General features: G+C 48.1%; 1 protein-coding gene across 2 annotated transcripts in view; it reads right to left on the reverse strand.

The window, feature by feature from the left end:
* c2cd2l (c2cd2 like) overlaps positions 1 to 23,598 on the reverse strand; it is a 137,774-nt gene that overhangs the window by 11,258 nt on the left and 102,918 nt on the right. For both annotated transcript variants that reach the window (XM_072486521.1, XM_072486522.1), the window contains exons 4-10: positions 15,379 to 15,486; positions 14,148 to 14,258; positions 13,385 to 13,502; positions 7,257 to 7,380; positions 5,885 to 5,949; positions 3,447 to 3,574; positions 2,113 to 2,284 (exon numbers count right to left, since the gene is read on the reverse strand). In XM_072486521.1, coding sequence (XP_072342622.1) covers positions 2,113 to 2,284; positions 3,447 to 3,574; positions 5,885 to 5,949; positions 7,257 to 7,380; positions 13,385 to 13,502; positions 14,148 to 14,258; positions 15,379 to 15,486 — 826 coding nt within the window. The remainder of the gene's footprint in view (positions 1 to 2,112; positions 2,285 to 3,446; positions 3,575 to 5,884; positions 5,950 to 7,256; positions 7,381 to 13,384; positions 13,503 to 14,147; positions 14,259 to 15,378; positions 15,487 to 23,598) is intronic.

A 23,598-nucleotide genomic window follows, 5' to 3' on the forward strand; every position in this document is an offset into this window, starting at 1 on the left:
AGGATGTTATAGTGCACATCGTCACTACTTCCAGGATGTATGGAACAAAAGAGTCAATCCACATGCACGCCAGACACCGAAACAAGTTCTCGGGCCAATCTTTTTGCAAACCCCCACCCTCACCCCGCCTGCAGCTAATTTTCTAGCGACTGTGGTGGCTTGCCATTGGCCGGCAGGAGATCTTCCCGCCCCGCCGAAGGAAATGACCTCTGTGTCGCTCGCCAGCCGGTAGGAAAATCCGGGCCTCAATTGTCCAGCATTCCACCCAAGTGACCATCCCGCTCAGTCTGGAGATGCTGAACAATTCATGCAGCCTCTCCCTGAACCAACAAGGCACGGTGATCACATTTTGGAATAAAGAGGTTTTGGGAAAAGTTAAGGAAGGCAGGCTCGTAAAAATGGCAACTTTGACGTGCCGGCGAATGTTTTTTTTTTATTTTATTTTATTTTATTTATTTTTTTTAAACATGTCGTGAAGATTGACAAAGGGCAGAATTCCCCAGCCCCGCCACGGCGGGCTTTCGCACAACCGAGGCGGCTCACCACTGGCGGTGGTGCCGGCAAAGTCGATGCCGATTTGCATTCCTTGCCCGTGTTGCTGTTGGGGTTTGACTTTGGTGGGCCGGAAGATCCCGCCAGCGGAAAGAGTTGAGTAATTCCGCCTAAAGTGTTCCAGGTGAGTTATCCGATATGCTACCGCTCCCTCTCACTCTCTCTTCCTTTGAAATGCTTCTTAAAATTTTTGGCTCACCTGGTCTAATGTTGCCTCCCTTAGGCTCGATGTTAATTTTTGTTTGATTATTCCTTTGAACCATTATTGCTATATTATTGACAAAAATGAGCTTCGGGAAAAGCGGTTGAGGGAAATGGTAAGAAGGTCAGTATTGGGATTGTTTGCATTAAAATGGATAAATGAGTTAAATGAGTCATCCAGACTCGAAACGGCAGCTCCCTTCTCTCTCCACAGATGCTATCAGACCTGCTGAGATTGTCCAGCATTTTCTGTTTTGGTTTCGATTTAATGACCTTTCGTAGCTGCGAGTATGTCTTCTGTTCTCATCTACCCACACAAGAACTCTGTCAAGCGTATTTTATGTGGAGGCAGAGGCCGACTTGAATCTGCAATGACAATAGATGCATTTGTGCTCTGTCTGAGCAAGGACATGCTGGATTCAGGCCATTGCTTTCCTGCGAGACTCACAAGCACCGTCTCTAATTCCACGTTTGACTGCAGCTCTACATTTGCACGGCCTTGTGAAGGATACTTTAATCCCACCCCTTTGTCACGGCTTTGCAAATGGCCAAAGCAAACGCCATGGAAACACAGGCACATTCAGTCTATCGTGATGGGACAATGAGGTAAATCTGTTAATCATTCTCTCTCAATTTCGGGAGTTATGGTCGAGTTGCACAAATCCAAAATGAGCATTTCAGAACAAAGAAAGATAAGGGGCCCGGTTTGACACCGCTCAACCACGCTCCGTTCCTTTGGAAATGGCGTAATCGTGTTGCGTGGCGCATGCCGTTGCAACGGCATTGGCAGGACCTCTCGCGATGCTCCAGCCCCCAATGGGCCGCCTCACGGACAGCGCAGCATTCAAAATTTGTATAGGTTTTATACGCAGGCATTTTTAAAATTTGCTTTCCAACTAAGAGTTTGGGTAAATTGGGCCTATATTCTCTGGGCTTAGAAGAATGCGAGGTGCTCTTCATTGAAACATTCAAGATTCTGAAGGACCTTGTTGGGTAGGTGCTGAGAGATTGTATCCCCTGGAACTTGGAAACACGGGGGCCACAGTCTCAGGATAGGGGCTGATGATTTAAGACTGAGATGAGGAGGGATTATTTCACTCAAAAGGTTTTGCCTCTTTGGAATTCTCTGCGGATTGAATAAATTTAAGGCTGGGGTAGTTTGGGAATCAAGGAATGTGTGGAGCGGGAGGGAAAATTGAGCTGAAATGCAAGGTCAACCATGATCAAACTAATCAATATTCTCCTCCTATTTCTTGTGTGTACGACTGGACAGCCAACGGCAGAGCAAAACGCTCCAATTCATAACTCTAAGAGTCAGCATCACAGACAGATGAGCACAAGTAGAAATGGGAATCTTACCCATCTTTCCATCCATCTTGGGCCGAGATTGAATGGTTGTCACAGTTGTCACAATAGTTCCATCAGGCATAATGATTCGATCCATTTCAATCTTTTTTGTAGGGGTGACAGTTGTTCGCATAGGGACGAGGGACAGGCCAGCCTTTGAATCTGGAGACTCTATATAACTCAACTGCAAAAAAAAAAAGAAAATCCATTGTTTTGTTGCTACTTGGTTCTATCTCCAATTTTCTTCCCTTTGAAGTTGAACTTTGGTGGTGGGGAAAATTCTAGAAACAATAATTAGAGAAAAAATTAATTGTCACATGGACAAATGTGGGTTGATTAATGAAAGCCAACATAGATTCGTTAAGGGAAAATAGTGTTTAACATGTTGGGGATTTTTTGATCAGGTAACAGCGAAGGTTGATGAGGGTAATGCAGTTGATGAGGTGTACATGGAGTTTGAAAAGGCACTTGGTACAGTTCCGCATAACAGACTTGTGAGAAAAGTAGCTCATGGAATAAAAGACACACTAGTAACATGGATGCAAAACTGTCTGAGTGACAGGAAACAGTAATGGTTACTGGATGTTTTTCAAATCGGAGGAAGGTTTGTATGGGAGTTCCTCAAGGGTCAGTTTTGGGTCCCTTGCTCTTCCTGATATATATTCAAGGCCTGGACCTTGGTGTATTCTGCATTCGGCTCACCATGTCTGGACCGGCTCGTCGAGTGAACATTTCATCCAGTGCCATTCTCCCACCTTCTACCCATAACCCAGCAGCCTTTCCTTTTCAGATAACAATCCAATTCCCCTTTGAAGGCCTCCACCACACTGTCTGACAGTGTAACGCAGATCTTAATCGCTTGCTGCGTGAAAAAGTTTCTCCATATGTCTCCTTTGCCAATTACTTCAAACCTGGGCCCTCGTATTCTGTGATGTTGGTGAGCAATTCAACTGGGGGCACCATCATAGCTGAGCTCTGCAAATACCAGGGATTAAACCCGTAACCCGGGTGGGTTTGTGTGATTTAGTCGTTTGTGTCATTTACTGGTTAAAGGCAGTAAGCCTTGCCTTCAGCTGTCATGTCCCTTGTGGTTACAAAGAGGTGGATGCACCGGTTAAATGGAAGATCTTTTATGGTCTCAAGCATTTTATACGTTGCACCAGCTACTTGCAAATTCAGACCCAAAATGAGTAGAAAGGGAAGTCTAACTGGAGAATTTCTTCCAGAGAAATCCAGTATCATCATCTGGTTAAAGAAGGGTGATCAGGGATTGATGCAACAAAAGACAAAAGGGACCAGAATTGGGAGAAATAAAAATAATTTTTAAAAAGTTACAGTTAGTGTACCTCCAGTGAAACTGATCCAGGCGGAGTGTTTGACATCCCTGGGGCGGCTGTTAATGGAAAGTTCTGACATCCAGAGGGGGATCTTCGAGATAAATCCAGTGGGATCACACTCTGCCCTAATAAAATGTCTGTAAAAGAACAAATAGGCCACGTGATTCCTACTTTGTAATTGACCAGTGCTGCCCACCCTTCACTCTGCAGGTCGAGGCTCTGATTCTTTACCATCTTGTCAAGTCCATAATGACCAACTCTTCCCGTCTTCCTTCACATCAACTGTGCCAGCTGTGTTCACTTATAGTTGAGCCAATGTCTTCAACAAAGCAATTGGCTTAAGAACGTAATTGCCGAAGGATTATCATAGAATTTACAGTGCAGAAGGAGGACATTCGGCCCATCGAGTCTGCACCGGCTCTTGGAAAGAGCACCCCACCCAAGGTCAACACCTCCACCCCCATCCCCATAACCCAGTAACACCACCCAATACTAAGGGCAATTTTGGACACTAAGGGCAATTTATCATGGCCAATCCACCTAACCTGCACATCTTTGGACTCATCATTTGATGTTGATGATACATTGAAGGGTCTGACTGTTTTATCGCTTCAGCTCCCTCTGGTGACCAAACTAAGATGGCCACGTTGACATAATGCAAACTCATTGGCCGCCATTCAACTAAATGGGAACAAATTCCCATAGTGAGCGCATTTAGCCGCGTGTTTCCCGGCGGAACGGGCGATATATTTCCAAGTCAGAGTGGTGAGTGACTTGGAGGGGAACCTCCAGGCGGTGGGGTTCCCAGGTACCTGCTGCTCTTGTCCTTCTAGATGGTTAGTGGCCGTGGGTTTGAAAGATGCTGCCTAAGGAACCTTGGTGAGTTACTGCAGTGCATCTTGGGGGTTCAAGTCCCACTCCAGAGGCTTCGGAACAAAACCAAGGCTGTCACTCATGGTGCAGTATTAAAGGAGTGCTGCACCATTGGAGATATCTTCTTTCCAGTCCAATTTTAAACTGAAGCCCTGTCTGACCACTCAGGTGAACATTAAGAGATCTCACGGTACTAATTGATGAGCAGCAGGAGAGTCCTCCCCGCCGGTGTCGTGCCCAATAATTATCCTTCAACTAACATCATTAAAAATAGATTATCTGGTCATCATTCATTGTTGTTTCTGGGAGCTTGCTGTGCACAATTTAGTTGCTGTATTTCAAACACAATGACACAAGGACATTTTGGGACATCCTGAGGTAATGGAAGTGGTTATATTAATGCAAGCTCCCTCACTTTCCTTATTAGCCTATTAAATACACCAGGCTGGATCTAATGGAAAGGTTTCTAAGTGTCATTTGTGGTGGTTTTGCTGGGAGATTCCCACCGGCTCTGTCAGCTAGTCCTCCTCCCCCCCCCCCCCCCCCCCCCCCCCCCCGCTAGCTTAGTTACTTTTACACTTACACTTAGTAACTTTTTTGGCCCCTGGGGAGTTGCTCGCTGGTTTAGCTCACATTTTGAATTTTCTTCATCACTGGTGTCTGAATTCACTGGCCAGGCCGGCTCCTCAGAGGTCGGGCTGCTATTTTGAAAGGGCGCCCTGATCTCCAAGTGAGATTGTGGGTCACCCACATCCCCACCCATGGGCAAAGTCACCCCCCACATATGGGCAATACCCCACACCCTCCCAAGTGATGACATCCCGCTTTGGGGTCGCTGAGGGCCCCTCTTTTCAAGCCTTCCACCCCCCCCTATCGCTCGTCTCCACCCCCCTTTCAGGACCCCACTTTTCAACCTCCCCAACCTTCCAAAGGCCCCTTCAGACCCATCCTGCACCCCTCCACCGTTCATACACCTCCCACCTCCTTTCATGGGCATGGCCCCCCTCAGACCCTGACCCTTGGTGGTGCCACCCTGGCACCCAGGCACCGCCGCCCTGGCAGTGCTCTTGCTGGCTTTTGCAGTGCTGCCCGTGCATCTTGTTAGTGCCAGAGCCACGGTGCCTGTGTTCCGGGGCAGGGCCAGGGGGCTACCCGGCACTGTCCCTGACCACCCACGGGCCTCCGATGGCCTGGGAGACCCCCGGGTGCTGATCCGCCAGATCGACGTTTGTGTGGGCCAGTACTGAACAGCACCCAGATAGGGACTCCCTGGGGAGGCTGTTAGATACCAGGAGGCTGGTAGATCCCAGCTTAGTAGGCATTAGTAGGTTTAAAATCTACTTAGGGGAGCGCGGTTTAGTCAGGCCCACTGTGGACGGGGTCCTAATCACACCGCCTCGAGAGGTTCAGATAGGTCTCATGAGGCATACTGGCTGCTGGGAAGGCTTCAGGAGGTTTTGCTCAGCATCCACTGGCCACGTCGCTCTCCCGGTTGGAAGCGATGCGGCCGGTATCACCCCCGCCACGATTTTCTGCTGTAAATGTGGATTTTCTAGCTCCGAGTAAACACTTACTCTCACTGCGCTCCGACCTTTCCACAATTTTCACTTTCATCTCCTTGCTTCGTGCTCCCAGCTCACTAGCAAAGAACACAAAACACATCGCGTTACTAAAAAGATCGACAGTGAGGGAACTTTAATATCAGAACAAGCATTGCAGGACACAGGAGGGGAGAGGCGAAGAGTTAGACTAGTGGGAACCAACTGGATAGGGTCTCCAAAGAACCAGCACTGGAGCAATAGGGCCGAATGACTTCCTTCTGTGCTGTGTGGTTCTGGGATTTACGGAAATGGGTAGATAGCAGCTGACACCATCCATAGTGGTAGTTTTTTTCTGATGGGGGAAAGAGAGTCTTCACCACCCAGGCTGAGATTATTCCGGGTGACTCCAAGACTTAGAACTTCCAGCAGGAAGTATTTTCAGAGACCTGCCTGTTACATTGATCACGGCCAATCCACCTAACCTGAACATCTTTAGGTATTAAGGGGCAATTTGCCACAACCAATCCACCAAACCTGCACATTATTGGACTGTGGAGGAAACCGGAGCACCCGGAGGAAACCCACGCAGACGCTAGGAGAATGTACAAACCCCACCTCATCCTTCCCACCTTTTAAGCAGTTTCCTTAAGAAAATGGGCTGTGTAGTCCTGTCTCTCTGCCCATGTCAACCGTATCCATGGTGCAGGCAGCACATTGTCCCAGTCAATTGGCTCGGTAACAAAGTTTAGTTATCTGTAATTTATTTAAAAATAGCAGCTGGGCTGCTGATTTCAGCTCCTGCCCACCTAATGGGCGGGATTTGACACAAAGCTATAAAACACACCCAGGGCCTCAGCGGGGAATGCAAATGAAATGAAAATGAAAATCGCTTATTGTCACGAGTAGGCTTCAATGAAGTTACTGTGAAAAGCCCCTAGTCGCCACATTCCGGCACCTGTTCGGGGAGGCTGGTATGGGAATTGAACCGTGCTGCTGGCCTGCCTTGGTCTGCTTTCAAAGCCAGCTCTTTAGCCCAGTGAGCAAAACCAGCCGAGGCCACACATAGCCCCATTTTTAAATGACGTCCTGATCTCTGGAGCAATCCCCGAAGCCCCAGCGCACTATGGGAGTGTCTCCAAGGTGAAGGGGGTAGATCCCAATGTCTCGGGTGCCTTGGGAAACTGCATGCTACATTCACAACGGGTGGCTATAAAGTCAAACAACATGGACTGGAGAAGAAACTTTCCTTTGGCCTAGTCGCAGTGAAATTTCCTCAGGCAAACTCAAATAACTCTTTCAAACAACAGTATGGCCATCTTAATGTGGGGAGATGTTGGAAATTCCTCCTTTCTCTTTTGACGTTTCGTTGTCTGACAGACAGAGAAAAATGGCGCTGGTTACTCACAAGATCAGCTCCTCATTCCACTTCAGTTCCGTGTTTCCATTTCGAGACTTGGGGGCCAGGGACTTTGTTCTTTTAAGCTGCACCGGGCTGTCGAGCTCCAATACACAACACAGCTCTCCACTTCCTGCAAGGCACGAGCGAGTGACAAAAAACACCATGAGGTAGCACAACACATGGCGTGGAGTCTCAATCCCCGTCTACAGTGACATACTCTTTTAAAAAAAATAAATTTAGAGTACCCAATTCATTTTTTCCAATTAAGGGGCAATTTAGCGTGGCCAATCCACCTAACCTGCACATCCTTTGGGCTGTGGGGGCGAAACCCACGCATGCACGGGGAGAATGTGCAAACTCCACACGGACAGTGACCCAGAGCCGGGATCGAACCTGGGACCTCGGCGGCGTGAGGCTGCAGTGCGAACCCACTGCGCCACCTTGCTGCCCTAAATAACCATTCCTCTCGCTGCTGCATATGGGATCTTGATGCCCTTAAAGCTGTTTGCCACGCTGGCTAACAAAGCAAAGTGATTGCGTTTAAAAAATAACTTGGTTGCGAAGCAGTTGGGACACGCTGAAGATATGAAAGGTATCTTATCAATACAGTTTATTTATTTTTGATTTAATTCTTTCAGAATGCTGTTTGATTTGTTTTTTTTTTTTTTTAATAAATGTTTTATTGAAAATTTTTTCCCAAACAACAATTTTTCCCCTCTTACAAAGCAAACGCAACAATAACAATACAGAAATTTTAAACAATACACAAGTAACAAAACCCCTTTATCTTTGACCTAAACTAAACCCCCCCTCCCCCCCCCCCCCCCCCCCCCCCCCCCCTCCCCCTGGGTTGCTGCTGCTGGTCATCTGTCTTCCCTCTAACGTTCCCCTAGGTAGTCGAGAAATGGCTGCCACCGCCTGGTGAACCCTTGAGCCGATCCTCTCAGGGCAAACTTTATCTGCTCCAGTTTAATGAACCCCGCCATATCATTTACCCAGGCCTCCAGTCCGGGGGGTTTCGCCTCCTTCCACATGAGTAGGATCCTGCGCCGGGCTACTAGGGACGCAAAGGCCACAACGTCGGCCTCTTTCGCCTCCTGCACTCCCGACTCTTCCGCAACTCCAAATAGAGCTAACCCCCAGCCTGGTTTGACCCGGGCCTTCACCACCCGCGAAATCACTCCCGTCACTCCCTTCCAATACCCTTCCAGTGCCGGGCATGCCCAAAACATATGTGCGTGGTTTGCCGGGCTCCCGCCACACCTCCCACATTTGTCCTCCACTCCAAAGAACCTGCTCAATCTTGCTCCCGTTATGTGTGCTCTATGTAGCACCTTAAATTGAATCAGGCTAAGCCTGGCGCATGAGGAAGAGGAATTTACCCTGCTTAGGGCATCAGCCCACATACCCTCCTCTATCTCCTCCCCTAGTTCTTCTTCCCACTTTCCTTTTAGTTCGCCCACCGACTCCTCCCCCTCTTCCCTCATCTCTCGGTAAATCTCTGACACCTTGCCCTCTCCGACCCACACCCCTGAAAGCACCCTGTCCTGTATCCCCTGTGTCGGGAGCAATGGAAATTCCCTCACCTGTTGTCTAGTAAATGCCCTCACCTGCATATATCTCAAGAAATTTCCCCGGGGCAACTTATACTTTTCCTCCAATGCTCCCAAGCTCGCAAAAGTCCCATCTATAAATAAATCTCCCACCCTCCTAATTCCCAACTGGAACCAGCTCTGAAATCCTCCATCCATTCTTCCTGGGGTGAACCTATGGTTGTTCTGTTTGATTTGTTGCCTTGTTTTCTTCTACAGCAACCAGCAGCGGCGTAAAACAGCACAGTCCCTCGTTCAATTTTCTCAGTGTCAGCCATGGTTCAGTTTTTTAAAAAAAACGCATTTTATTCAAACTTGTATCAAAGTAGGTTACAGCAAATAAACACCCCGGGAAACATTCTTCCCAACAATCAACTATACAGTTTGTACAGAATTTTCTCCTTTTTCACCCCCCCCTTCCCCATCACCCACCCCCCTGCGACGAACAGCTCCTCAAACACGGTCGCAAACTTCCCCCACCTTTTCTCAAACTCCCCTGTGAGCCCCTTAACTCATACTTTATCTTCTCTAACCGCAGAAAGTCACATAGGTCACCCAACCATGCTGCTACCCCCAGTAGCGATGCCGACCGCCACTCCAGCAAAATTCGTCGCCGTGCAATCAGCGAGGCGAAGGCCAAGACATCGGCCTTCCTCCTCTCCATGAGCTCTACCCTCTCCCTTTCTCTGAAACCCCAAATATCGCCACCAAAGGGTCCGGGTCCACTCCCTCCTCCACTGTCCTGGCTAAGATCACGAACACGCCCGCCTAGAATCTTCCCAATTTTTCACAACCCCAAAACATGTGCGCATGATTCGCTGGCCCCCGCCCACACCTCTCACACTCATCTGCTACCCCCTGAAAGAACCCACTCATACTCGCCCGAGTCATATGCACCCTGTGCACCACATTAAACTGTATCAGGCTCATCCTTGCACAAGAGGAGGTCCCGTTTACCCTTCGCAATGCCTCACTCCATACTCCCCAAATTATCTCCATTCCCAACTCCGCTGCCCATTTCTCCTTGATCTTCACCACCCACTCGCCTCCCTGCTCCCCCAGCCACTTATATATATCCCCAATTCTTCCCTCCGCTGCCACATCCAGAAGCAACAGTCGCTCCAGCAGGGTGTATCCCGGCAATCTAGGGAACCCCTTCCAGACCTTTCGTGCAAAGTCCCTAACCTGTAGGTACCTGAACTCACTACCCCTCGGCAGCTGAACCCTCTCCCTTAGCTCCCCCAGACTGGCGAACCCTTCCTCCAAATACAAATCCCTCACCTTGACCAGCCCCACTTCCCTCCACCTCCTGTATACACTATCCATTCCCCCCGGCTCAAACCCATGATGCTCGCACAGCGGCGTTAGCACCGACATCCCTTCCACCCTAAAATGCCTCCTCAGCTGATTCCATATCTTCACCATGGACTGCACCACTGGGCTCCCTGAATACCTACTCGGAGCTATTGGCAATGCTGCCGTCACCATAGCCTTCAAACTAGACCCCTTACAAGATTCCTCCTCCATCCTAACCCACTCTACCCCTTCTTCCCACCACCGCCGCACCTTGTCCACATTTGCCGCCCAATAATAATGAAACAGGTTCGGCGATGCCACCACCCCCCCCCCCCCCCCCACCCCCTCCTCGCTGCCACTGTAGCAGGGTCCTCCCCACCATCAGCACCTTCCCCGCCCATACAAAGTCAGAGATGATTGTGTCCACTTTCCGAAAAAAGGCCTTTGGTATAAAGATCGGGAGAGCCTGAAAGATAAACAAGAACCTCGGCAGAATATTCATTTTCACCACTTGGACCCTCCCTGCCAATGCTAAGTGCAGTGTATCCCACCTCTTAAGATCCTCCCTGGCATCCTCCACCAGCTTCGTTAAGTTGCACTTATGGAGCAACGTCCATTCCGTCGCTACCTGAGTCCCCAAGAATCTAAACCTATTCCTCGCTACCGTAAATGGCATCCCCTCTAAATTAGCCCGCTGTACCAGTTCATTCACCGGGAATACCTCGCTTTTCCCTACATTCAGCTTGTATCCTGAGAACCCTCCAAACCTTCCCACCAGGCTCATAATCCTTCCCATACTCTCCAAAGGATCCGAAACATACAGCAAGAGGTCATCGGCATAGAGCGACACCCGATGCTCCCTCTGTCCCCTCATTATCCCCTGCCACTCTGCCGACCCCCTGAGAGCCATCGCCAATGGCTCTATGGCCAGCGCAAACAGCAGCGGCGACAGTGGGCACCCCTCCCTCGTACCCCTGTGTAAGTCAAAGCTTCGTGAGCTCATATCATTCGTCCTCACCCTCGCTCTTGGCGCCACATCCAGCAACCGCACCCATGCCACAAATCTCGGCCCAAACCCAAACCTTCCCAAAATTTCAAACAAGTACCGCCACTCCACCCGATCAAATGCTTTCTCCGCGTCCATGGACACCACCACCTCCGGTACCAGAGCTCTCGACGGATTCATCACCACATTCAACAGCCGTCTTATATTACTTGCGAGCTGCCTGCCCTTCACGAAGCCTGTTTGATCTTCTACAACCCCACCCCCGGGACACAATCCTCCATCCTCCCCGCCAACAACCTAGCCAATACTTTCACATCCGTGTTCAATAGTGATATGGATCTATACGACCCACATTCCACCGGATCATTCCCTTTTTTGGGGATTAGTGTGATTACTGCCTGCTTCATCGTCTCCGGCAACTCCCCCGTCTCCAGCGCTTCATTAAACCAGCCGTGGTTCAGTTGACAGCACTCTATACTCTGAGTTATGGTTCATGGGATCAGGAACAATTCCAAGGTTTGAGCGTAAAAACTCAGGACGATCCCCCAGTGCAGTACTGAGGAAGCGCGACACAGCAGGAGGTACCATCTTTCAGGTGGGATGTTAAACTGCGGCCCTGTCTGCCCTCTTAGGTGGCCACAAAGGTTCCCTTGGAGCTATTTCAAAGAACAGTAGGGGGAGCTATCCCGAGTGTCCCAGCTCCTATTTATCCCCCAGTCAACATCACAAAACGAGACTACCTGGTCATTAATCACATTGCCGTGCACAAAGTGGCTCCTAAGTTTCCTCCAATACAACTTTGGGAGTATGTCATTGGCTATCAAACGCTTTGAGATGTCTAGTGGAAGGTACCACGTAAAGGCAAATCCCTTTCTTTCTTCCTCTACCTCCTCTTTCCCCAATGTTTGGTCTCTTATTTCCGACTTCTTTACCCCAATGACTGTGACTTGGAACTGGGCAAAGCAGGAAATTGAACAACTGCCTACGTTCTAACTCAAAGTCTTCGTTTTCTTCAGAATATTTCTTCCTTTTAGGTCTTCTTTGCTCACAATTTTTAATTCCATGTGAGGCTATGTTTTCACGGAGTGCAACATTTAATGATTATGGAACTGTGACTTTTTTAAAATTCATTTAGTGTACCCAATTCATTTTTTCCAATTAAGGGGCAATTTTGTGTGGCCAATCCACCTAGCCTGCACATCTTTGGGTTGTACCTCTCACAGACACGGGGAGAATGTGCAAACTCCGCACGGACAGTGACCCAGAGCCGGGATCGAACCTGAGACCTCGGCGCCATGAGGCAGCAGACTGTGACTTTGACGCTTGGTGTTACTCGATTATTCAACCACTTGTGGTTGTGTTGAGTGCGCCCACGTAGCCTCCTCTGGCACAGAATACATGCAGCAGAGATTCTGTAAAATTATACCAGGAATGGACAAGGAGATTAGGCCGGAATACTCCGGCCGCTGGGGTTCCCTGATCTGGACGGCTCCGCCTGCGGGTTTCCCGGCAGAGTGGGGTGGCTTCAATGGGAAATCCAATTAACAAGCGGCGCGAGTAGAGAATCCCGTCGCCGGAGAACAGCGCGCCGCCGAGAAACACGCGGCTGGGAGACAGAAGAATCCAGCCCTTAATGTGGCTCTTTTAGTCCAGCGGAGAAGGTGATGTGTAGATGCCTTCTGAATTATGAAGTGTTACAATAGGCTAAACATTGATGGGGTGTTTTCAATGGTCAGTAACACACCCACAAAAGGACACAAATTTAAAATAGTCACAAGAATCAATTCCTTATGTGGTTAAACGAGGAATTTGTTATCATCGGGCTGAAGCAAAGTCAATATAATACTTTAATTAAACAGTTCGCAAAATATTAAAGGACAAGGAGACCGAGAAGGGAATTAGGCCAAAAGTGAAGAAAAACCTGGCCTAGATGCGAAAGACGGAATGGTCTATGACTTTCGAAGGTGAGAGCAAATTCCCACCCAGGAACTTTAGCCAATGTCTTTCCTCTCCCGAACCAGGGGACACTATTTCTTGAAGAAGCAGCTGGTCATCGGGCAAATTGCCACACATAACCCCAAAGGAGGGGCTGGTTAGCTCAGTGGGCTAGATTGCTAGCGTGTGTATCAGATTAGTGCCAACAGAAAGGGGGTTTCGATCCCTGTTCCGGCTCAGGTGGACTTGGGACCCGCCTCTGCATCACAAAATCGCTACCTAGAAGTGAAATCCCAGAGCCTTACCCACTTCCTCCGCTCTGCTCACGTTTGCCTTCAGCTCTCTGACCACCAGTCTGCACCCGGCATTCAGCACGGCCTTTGATGGAGACGCCAATCCCGTGCCAAATTTCTCGACAGGCACCTAGAAAAATAGTGAAGAAAATGGTGACTTTGACAATTCCCGCTCAATTCAGTTGGACGATTAGGTTGTTTTCTATTAGTTTTTGTGCCCAGATCACTAAACTCGCAATCTGCCTTCCTTCACCACCCATGGTCTACACTTCCTCCAGCAATCCTCAGGCTTCGAAAGCCCAACCTTGATGTCACCTTAATGCAGTGGACTCCTCAGTTTACCGCCAACCCTTTTTAGCATATGTGGTTGGAGGGGACACTTTAAACAAATTAATTCATAGGAAGTGATTGTCGCTGGCAAGGTCACCATTTGTTGCCCATCCCTAAAGTGGAGACTGCGGACAGTTCTGCCGTCTGGCTCCAATCCCGTTTTTGGGCCGCATGCAGGATTCTCCACCCCGAACGGGATTCCCGATCTAAGCGATGGGGAATGGAGAATCCCCACAGCTGTATGGTCCCACCCAAGCCCATGCCCAAACTCACCCCCAGCGGTTCGAAAAAAGCCTTTGGTTCGCAATTATGATAACCCCACTTAGTGAGTTCTGGCAAGGGGCAAACAGCTCTGATATGCATGTACCTTTTTAGGAAGGCAGGAGTGTAGGGAATGTGTGTTGCCAGAGGTAGAACAGATATAAGTAACAAAGCGGCCACTTACTGTGTTTGTTATGTGTGCCTTAAGGTTGACCAACATAGCTGGACTGGTGCTGACTATCGTATCCTCAATCAGCTCTTTGATGGTGGAAACGTCCGCTTTCCCCTCATTCCCCTGTCCAGGTAAAAATGTAAGAGGTGAACAAATTTGGGATTTCATTTTCAGTGTAGTGGTGGAGAATGGACCCACTTGAGAGTTGGCAGAATACAATACAAGCACTTACATACCGTACATCCTCCAACATATCCTAACTTCCATTCTCCAGGCATCGCAGTGCAACCACACTTTGGACTTTGCAGCCCTTCGATTTGGGCGAAGCTGCTGAGCAAGAGTCCAATCCCAAATCGACAAGGAGGAAAGCTTGCAACATTATGGACGCTCCATAATAATAGACAGACACTCGAAAGAAATTCCAACTTGGACCACCCAGGACTCAGGCTTGCGGGTGTCTGCAAACCTAACAGATGTCAGATATTTTCCCAGCTCTACATCATCCGCTTTAAAATATATGTGGTTACCAGTGTTGTTAGAGTTCTGCCAATCTGAACACTGCCAATCAGAACACTGCCATTGCTCCAAGTATGAAAGGCCTTGGGACTGTTTATATGTGAACATCGTTATATAGACATAAGATGCTCTGGTTCTTAACAGGTGCTTTCATTGCTATGGATTCAGACAACAGGTAATTGTCCACCAACCACCCTTATACCAATGGATGGCGGGTGTGCTGATGCTTATAAGCTAATGGGGCAAGTTATCTCTCACGACATTGCCATTCCCTTTTCTTACAAAGGAAGGGCCCATGAACTGTTGGTTGGGTTATGGAGGAGGAGGGCTGGTCAAATTAATTGGTTCAGCAAAATCTAGGTGGTCTCTGTCCATTTCCAATGTCAGCAGTACAACATATACTGTCATTGTTGCTTATGTTCCTGGAACACATTCCTCACTATGACATCGCTTCATGAAACAACCTGCCTGTGCCACATACTTTGTTGGTATTAATGCTTCACTCTAAGATTCCATGACTCATTGCGCATCTGAGACCAGACTTTTAACACCGTCAGCAGCAATATTGATTGTTTATGATTGGCCTAGGAATTGAGGACAACGGGTAAATTCAACTGCTTAGGCTCAGCTAATGATTCACCCGGGCAGAAAGCATCCCCCAATCACTTGTTTAAATCAAATTAAATACCTAAAATAATGAAACTTAGTACTTTGTTCATTCTCTTACCCCTCTTTGAAGTTTGGAGGTGACCGTAAGGGCCAGAGAAGGGGGTTCCTTAAATGACCAAGTAACCAGCAGGCCCTCAACATCTGCTTCTTCTAAACAAATCTCCATCTGCAGAGCAAAAGAAAAATTAACAAAGCAACGCGAGAAACAGTAACAGGATCAGACCATTTGGCCCATCGGTCCTGTCCCTCCATTCAACACAATCATGGACTTCAACACTATTCTCCCGCCCATTCCCCATGTCGCTTATATTTCCCGAGACACCAAAAACCTGCCTATCCCACAGCCTTAAACCTATTCAACGATGGAGCATCTACAACCCTCTGTGGTACAGAATTCCAAAGATTCACAACCCTTTGGATGAAGCAACTTCCCCTCATCCCAGCACTAAATGGTCAGCCCCTTATCTTGAGACTGTGCCCCCGCGTTTTGGATTTCCCCCAACCAGCGGAAACAATCTCTCGGCGCCCAGCCGGTCAAGCCCCTTCAGAATGCTGTGCGTTTCGAAGAGATCGCCTCTGGCTCCTCTAAACCCCAGAGAAAACATTCAGCGGCCGTGTCCAGCAAACACACACACCTCTCCTGGAAGAGACTGGCAACGGGATTATTTTGCTTCAGCCGTGTTCCTCTAGATGGCCCTGCAGCATAGCACATTCAGAGGCTAATGTGTACGGTGCTATGTAAGAGCATGACACAGGCTCATAGCCACAACCTTTACTCCCATCAAATCTTAACTCAGGCATCAGCAGAAGGCATGAAACAGAGGCTCCCCGGACACAAGCCAGGGTAAAGTTCCCAGGGGTTTGCCCACCTTACAGTATCTCATCCAAGTGACCATTCTTTGTATTTGAATCCAGACACAAATACATTAAAAAACTCAACATTGGGCAAAACCATATATCTGCCATGTTGCTGTTCCAGCTGTAAATTAAAACAACGTATACTCCTTCAAGATACCTGGCCAATTAAACATTGTACAACTCTAAGGAATTTGCCCCTAACTTTCAGTGAGTTGTTCCAATGTAATTGTCCTGCACACCCGGTTTAAATTTACACACCTGTCCCCGACATTTTGTTGTCTCAAATCTTCATTTATGTCTGCCAATCATCATTCCAGTTCTTCATCTCTGTACCTTTGTCAGTTTGGGGGCGCTTCCCCGTGTATTGCGAATCGCAGAGCTCCACACAATACTCCAGATGCAGCCCAAAGAGTGCTCCACCCAGCCCCTATCGATCCAGCTCAGCGAGTTGTTGCTAATGGGCGGCACGGTGGCACAGTGGTTAGCACGGCTGCCTCGCAGCGTCAGGGACCCGGGTTCAATTCTGACCTTGGGTGACTGGTTGGGGTCTGCGCGTTCTCCCCGTGTATGCGTGGGTTTCCTCCAGTACTCCGATTTCGTCCCACAGTCCAAAGATGTGCAGGTTAGGTAGATTGGCCATGATAGAATTGCCCCTTAGTGTCCAAAGGATATGGTGGATCTACTGGGTTACGGGGATAGGGGGGGGGGGGGGGGGTGCTGGTAGGGTGCTCTTTCGGAGGGTCAATGCGCACCCGATGGGCCGAAAGGTCTAATTCTGCACGGCAGTGATTCTAAATGCCATTTCAGCCAATCCAGAGTATTTTTGCAATGAGGCGCTACACCAAAAGCTTTATTAAAATCAGGTTTTCTTTCTTTTTTAAAAGACAATTTGGGTTGGCCGACTGTGAGATATTGCAGCTGAATCTAATGCTGTCTGTATTTAACATTCACATCCGCAGCAGTCATTAGGTAGCAATTAGCAGCCCCCCCCCCCTTTTTGCTAGCTCAATGGCCTTGTAGCCATTGACAATGATGCAATAATATTCTTGCCCAAGCTGAAGTCAGGACACGCTTTGGATTGAACGCAGAGCCTTCTGGACTATGATTCATTGCTTCACGTGCCATAAAGGGGGAAGTTAGCAATACCCTGTCTTAGGGCAGCCAACTTTAATTGAATATATTTCTGGAGGTTTCATCACATGCATTGCCCCCACAGTCCAGCCATTTGTCAGACAATGGGTGGGATTGTCCGGTCCGCCGACAGTGACACCCCCTCCCGCCAAGCATTCCCGAGCAGCAGAGCGCGCGACCAACAGGAAACCCTGTTGACAGCAGCGGGACAGGAAGATCCCACTGCTGGTCAAGGTGGGCTGCCTGCACCGCCGTAAAACATGCCGCGTGGGTGTGGGGGGTAAATCCTGCCCAACACACCCATCCTTGCGACACACTGCCTCATTACCCAGTTGGAAGATGCTTACCTGTTTCCCAAACAGCCTCTTCTCTCCCCATTTTCAGTGTCTTCGTACCAAGTGAAGGGAAAAACACAGTTTTTAAAAAAATGTCCGGGGTCGATCTTCAATTCCCGGAGACTGCAGGTCAATCCTGGACAGTTGGCAACCCTACCCTCTTTGCCCGTTATCCATTCATCAAGGCGTTCTATTCGATGGGCGTTTTCTTTCGAATCAATAGGTCCTTGTAGACGGCGAGTGATAAATGGAAAGACTAGTGGCAGTTATCCTAAATTCCATCTCGTATTAGATTAATTTTGTAAATAAAATTGGATAACCAGACGGCAGTTTGACAAGGTAAATGCCAGCAAAAAAGCACTCTGGTTTTGATTAATGCCCCTGCAGCTCCTCTCCATCACTATAACTTAAAGATCTCCAGTCATCAGTTGAGCGGCTCAACGATGTATCGTGAGAAAAATGTCAGATATATTACTTTTGAGTCTGCACCATCATCCTTGCAACAAATTCCCTCTTCACAGTAACAGCCAGCTCTACCGGTCGCCATTAAACCTCCCATTATTAATTCATCTTCAAAGCTTTTGCTAAGTGTTCCTTTATTGCTGATTAACATAGTATTGATTGAGCTCGATTTCCTGATGCGAACTCCGCTTGTCCGCCTCCGAGCTGGGTGGCCAGATGGCGCCATGACTATATTTCACTGCAGCGTTATCTCTTCTGTTCTTTGTCTCTTTCTTTAATTAAATGTGTCTCGTTAATGAAGGGCAGTGGAATGAAATGGGCGCCTGGCCACGTTCCCCGGGTTGAACAATCAGCTCATTGGCTTCATGAGCGAACAGAGAGAAAAAGGGGCCGTCTCTTTTAATCTTCAATTCCTGCATGACATGCGCCAATTGTGTCATCCTAATCACATTAAAAAAAACACCCAGCAGCTCTGGGTCTATCCAATGATTACTAGAACATAGAACATTACAGCGCAGTACAGGCCCTTCAGCCCTCGATGTTGCGCCGACCTGTGAAACCACTCTAAAGCCCATCTACACTATTCCCTTATCGTCCATATGTCTATCCAATGACCATTTGAATGCCCTTAGTGTTGGCGAGTCCACTACTGTTGCAGGCAGGGCATTCCACGCCCTTACTACTCTCGGAGTAAAGAAACTACCTCTGACCACTGTCCTATATCTATCTCCCCTCAATTTAAAGCTATGTCCCCTCGTGCTAGACATCACCATCCGAGGAAAAAGGCTCTCACTGTCCACCCTATCCAATCCTCTGATCATCTTGTATGCCTCAATTAAGTCACCTCTTAACCTTCTTCCCTCTAACGAAAACAGCCTCAAGTCCCTCAGCCTTTCCTCATAAGATCTTCCCTCCATACCAGGCAACATTCTGGTAAATCTCCTCTGCACCCTTTCCAATGCTTCCACATCCTTCTTATAATGCGGTGACCAGAATTGCACGCAATACTCCAAATGCGGCCGCACCAGAGTTTTGTACAGCTGCAACATGACCTCATGGCTCCTGAAACTCAATCCCTCTACCAATAAAAGCTAACACACAGTACGCCTTCTTAACAACCCTCTCAACCTGGGTGGCAACTTTCAGGGATCTATGTACATGGACACCGGGATCTCTCTGCTCATCCACACTACCAAGAATCTTACCATTAGCCCAGTACTCTGTCTTCCTGTTATTCCTCCCAAAATGAATCACCTCACACTTTTGTGCATTAAACTCCATTTGCCACCTCTCAGCCCAGCTCTGAGCTTATCTATGTCCCTCTGTCATTTGTAACATCCTTCCGCACTGTCCACAACTCCACCGACTTTAGTGTCATCTCAAATTTACTCACCCATCCTTCTACGCCCTCCTCCAGGTCATTTATAAAAATTACAAACAGCAGTGGCCCCAAAACAGATCCTTGTGGTACACCACTGGTAACTGGACTCCAGTCTGAACATTTCCCATCAACCACCACCCTTTGTCTTCTTCCAGCTAGCCAATTTCTGATCCAAACTGCTAAATCACCCTGAATCCCATGCCTCCGTATTTTCTGCAATAGCCTACTGTGGGGTACCTTATCAAATGCTTTACTGAAATCCATATACCCCACATCAACTGCTTTACCCTCGTCCACCTGTTTGGTAACCTTCTCAAAGAACTCAATAAGGTTTGTGAGGCACGACCTACCCTTCACAAAACCATGTTGACTATCTCTAATCAAATTATTCCTTTCCAGATGATTATACATCCTATCTCTTATAAAACTTTCTAAGACTTTGCCCACAACAGAAGTAAGGCTCACTGGTCGAGAGTTACCGGGGTTGTCTCTACTCCCCTTCTTGAACAAGGGGACAACATTTGCTATCCTCCAGTCTTCTGGCACTATTCCTGTAGACAATGATGACATAAAGATCAAACCCAAAGGCTCAGCAATCTCCTCCCTAGCTTCCCAGAGAATCCGAGGATAAATCCCATCCGGCCCAGGGGACTTATCTATTTTCACACTTTCCAGAATTGCTAACACCTCCTCCTTATGAACCTCAAGCCCTTCTAGTCTAGTAGCCTGAATCTCAGTATTCTCCTCGACAACATTGTCTTTTTCCTGTGTGAATACTGATGAAAAATATTCATTTAGCAACTCTCCTATCTCCTCGGACTCCATGCACAACTTCCCACTACTGTCCTTGACTGGCCCTACTCTTACCCTAGTCATTCTTTTATTCCTGGCATATCTATAGAAAGCTGTAGGGTCATCCTTGATCCTACCTGCCAAAGACTTCTCATGTCCCCTCCTGGCTCTTCTTAGCTCTCTCTTTAGGTCCTTCCTAGCTAACTTGTAACTCTCGAGCGCCCTAACTGAACCTTCACATCTCATCTTTACATACGCCTCCTTCTTCCTCTTGACAAGTGATTCAACTACTTTAGTAAACCACGGTTCCCTCGCTCGACCATTTCCTCCCTGCCTGACAGGTACATACATATCAAGGACACGCAGTAACTGTTCCTTGAACAAGCTCCACATTTCAATTGTGCCCATCCCCTGCAGTTTCCCTCCCCATCCTATGCATCCTAAGTCTTGCCTCATCGCATCATAATTGCCTTTCCCCCAACTATAACTCTTGCCCTGCGGTATATACCTATCCCTTTCCATCGCTAAAGTAAACGTAATTGAATTGTGGTCACCATCACCAAAGTGCTCACCTACCTCCAAATCTAACACCTGTCCTGGTTCATTACCCAGTACCAAATCCAATATGGCCTCGCCTCTCGTTGGCCTATCTACATACTGTGTCAGGAAACCCTCCTGCACACATTGGACAAAAACGGACCCATCTAAAGTACTCGAACTATAGCGTTTCCAGTCCATAATTGTAAAGTTAAAGTCCCCCATGACAACTACCCTGTTACTTTCGCTCCTATCCAGAATCATCTTTGCAATCCTTTCCTCTACATCTCTGGAACTTTTCAGAGGCCTATAGAAAACTCCTAACAGGGTGACCTCTCCTTTCCTGTTTCTAACCTCAGCCCATACTATCTCAGTAGGTGAGTCCTCATCAAACGTCCTTTCTACCACCGTAATACTGTCCTTGACTAACAATGCCACCTCGCCCCCTCTTTTACCACCTTCCCTGAGCTTACTGAAATATCTAGGTACTGAAGTACCTAAGGGGTGAGAGGTCTCCAGTACAATGGGCCTGTATTCCCAGAGGTGTAGAGGAATGAGAGATTATCTCATTGGAACATATAAAATTTGAAGCGGGATCAAGAGTAACTTCTTGCCTTATCACTTCTCATCTCTACAATTTTTTTAAAATAAATTTAGAGTACCCAATTCATTTTTTCCCAATTAAGGGGCAATTTAGCGTGGCAAATCCACCTACCCTGCACATCTTTTAAGTTGTGGGGGCGAAACCCACGCAAACACGGGGAGAATGTGCAAACTCCACACGGTCAGTGACCCAGAGCCGGAATCGAACCTGGAACCTCGGCGCCGTGAGGCAGCAGTGCTAACCACTGCACCACCGTGCTGCCCTCTCATCTCTACCCTAACTGCTTGCATGTCCTGGTTTCCCGAACTAAGGTCATCCGTCTCTATTGTGCTAATATTCATTCAGGCACTTGGGCCTACTCTAACATTCAATTAGACTATGGCTGGTCTGCACTTCGCTTCACGTTCCTTTGTTACCCTCACCTGACAGAAAATTATTAATCTCGGTTTTGAAAGCTCCGATTGACCCCTGGCGTCAACAGGTTGTTGGAGTTCACCAAAATTTGTTCGGCCTTTGTTTGATAGAGCAAGCTTCATGGTTTTGCTCCTGAATGGCTTAACTCGGGCAGCACCGTGGCTCAGTGGGTTAGCCCTGCCGCCTCACGGCGCCGAGGTCTCAGGTTCGATCCCGGCTCTGGGTCACTGTCCGTGTGGAGTTGCACATTCTCTGCGTGGGTTTTGCCCCCACAACCCAAAGATGTGCAGGGTAGGTGGATTGGCCACACTAAATTGCCCCTTAATTGGAACAAAATGAATTGGGTACTCTAAATTTAAAAACAAAAACTGAATGGCTTAACTCTAATTTAAGGGCGCGATTAAATGGTTCTCCATATTCACCCTACCAAATAATTTTTTATACCACGTGAAACAAGGGAACACAAGCTGGATTTATGCAACCTGCCTTCAGTATTTAACCCTTTCTGACCCGGTATTATTTTGGTGGACCTGTTCTGCTCCCTTCCAAGGCCAAATATCCATTCCAAGGTGTGGTGTCCCGAATATGGAGCAGGTCTCCACAGAAAGCTCAAGCAAGTCTCTCTGCTACTGAAGCCTAGCTCCCTCATATTAGCATTCCCTGCGCCCCCTCGAGGGATGGTGGCACAGTGGTCAGCACTGCTGCCTCACAGCAGCAGAGACCCGGGTTCAATTCCGGCCTTGGGTCACTGCCTGTGTGGAGTTTCCACTTTCTCCCCGTGTCTGCGTGGGTTTCCTCCCGGTGCCCCGGATTCCTCCCACAGTCCAAAGACGTGCAGGTTAGGTGGATTGGCCGTAACCAATTGCCCCTTAGTGTCCAAAAAAGACGCGTAGGTTGGGTTAATGGGTTATTAGATAGGGCGGGGGAGCGAGTTGGGCGGAGTACTCTATCAGAGGGCCAGTGAAGACTCAATGGGCCAAATAGCCACCCTTTGCACTATTGTGGTTCTGTGATTGTTCTTTTTTGTAAATGTTTACTGATCTTTAAATGATTCGAAGGTGTAGTTGTCATAAAATAATCATTGACAATTACAGAGTGTTTGCACTGCAGACTGTTGCTGCAATCGTTCCCACCCTATAAACAAACAATAATATCCTTTGGAATAATGGCGAAGCCAGGCGCTCCAAGATACAAGATTAGAAGAAAAGGTCCAATAAAACTCTTCAGAAGCCCGTGTGGCTTCTATAAACACTGGCAGCCACCCAAATGCAAACTTGTTTCTCATCGTAGCAACATGGCCCAGGGTTTACTGCCCCCTAAGGCAGGTTTCCCACCCGGACGCAGCGAGCCATTGGTTGCCGAAGATCCCGCTGCAGCCTATGGGCTTTTTGCGTGGCTCGCCCAGCCTACCGCCGGGGAACCCACCACGAGGTGTTGATAATACGGGACTGGAAGACAGGGACCGCTAAATCCCGCCCATGGGAACAGACGGAGGCCACTCAGCCCATCGAGCCTGTTCTACCATTCCACGAGGCCAAGGCTGATCGAGAACCCATGTCGCTCAATACCTTGGTTAACAAATATCCAACAATCTCAAGTTTTAAAATTTACAACTGATTTGAGCACGAATTGCCGTTTGTGGCAGAGGGTTCCAAACTTCCAGACCTCCTTTGTGTGTGGAGGTCTTTCCTAATTTCATCCCGAAAAGTCTGGCTCTACTTTTTACATCACGTGCCCTTGTAATAAACTCACCAGCCAATGGAA

Source organism: Scyliorhinus torazame, chromosome 21 (assembly GCF_047496885.1).
Source record: "Scyliorhinus torazame isolate Kashiwa2021f chromosome 21, sScyTor2.1, whole genome shotgun sequence".
In the NCBI taxonomy this organism is placed as follows: Eukaryota; Metazoa; Chordata; class Chondrichthyes; order Carcharhiniformes; family Scyliorhinidae; genus Scyliorhinus; species Scyliorhinus torazame.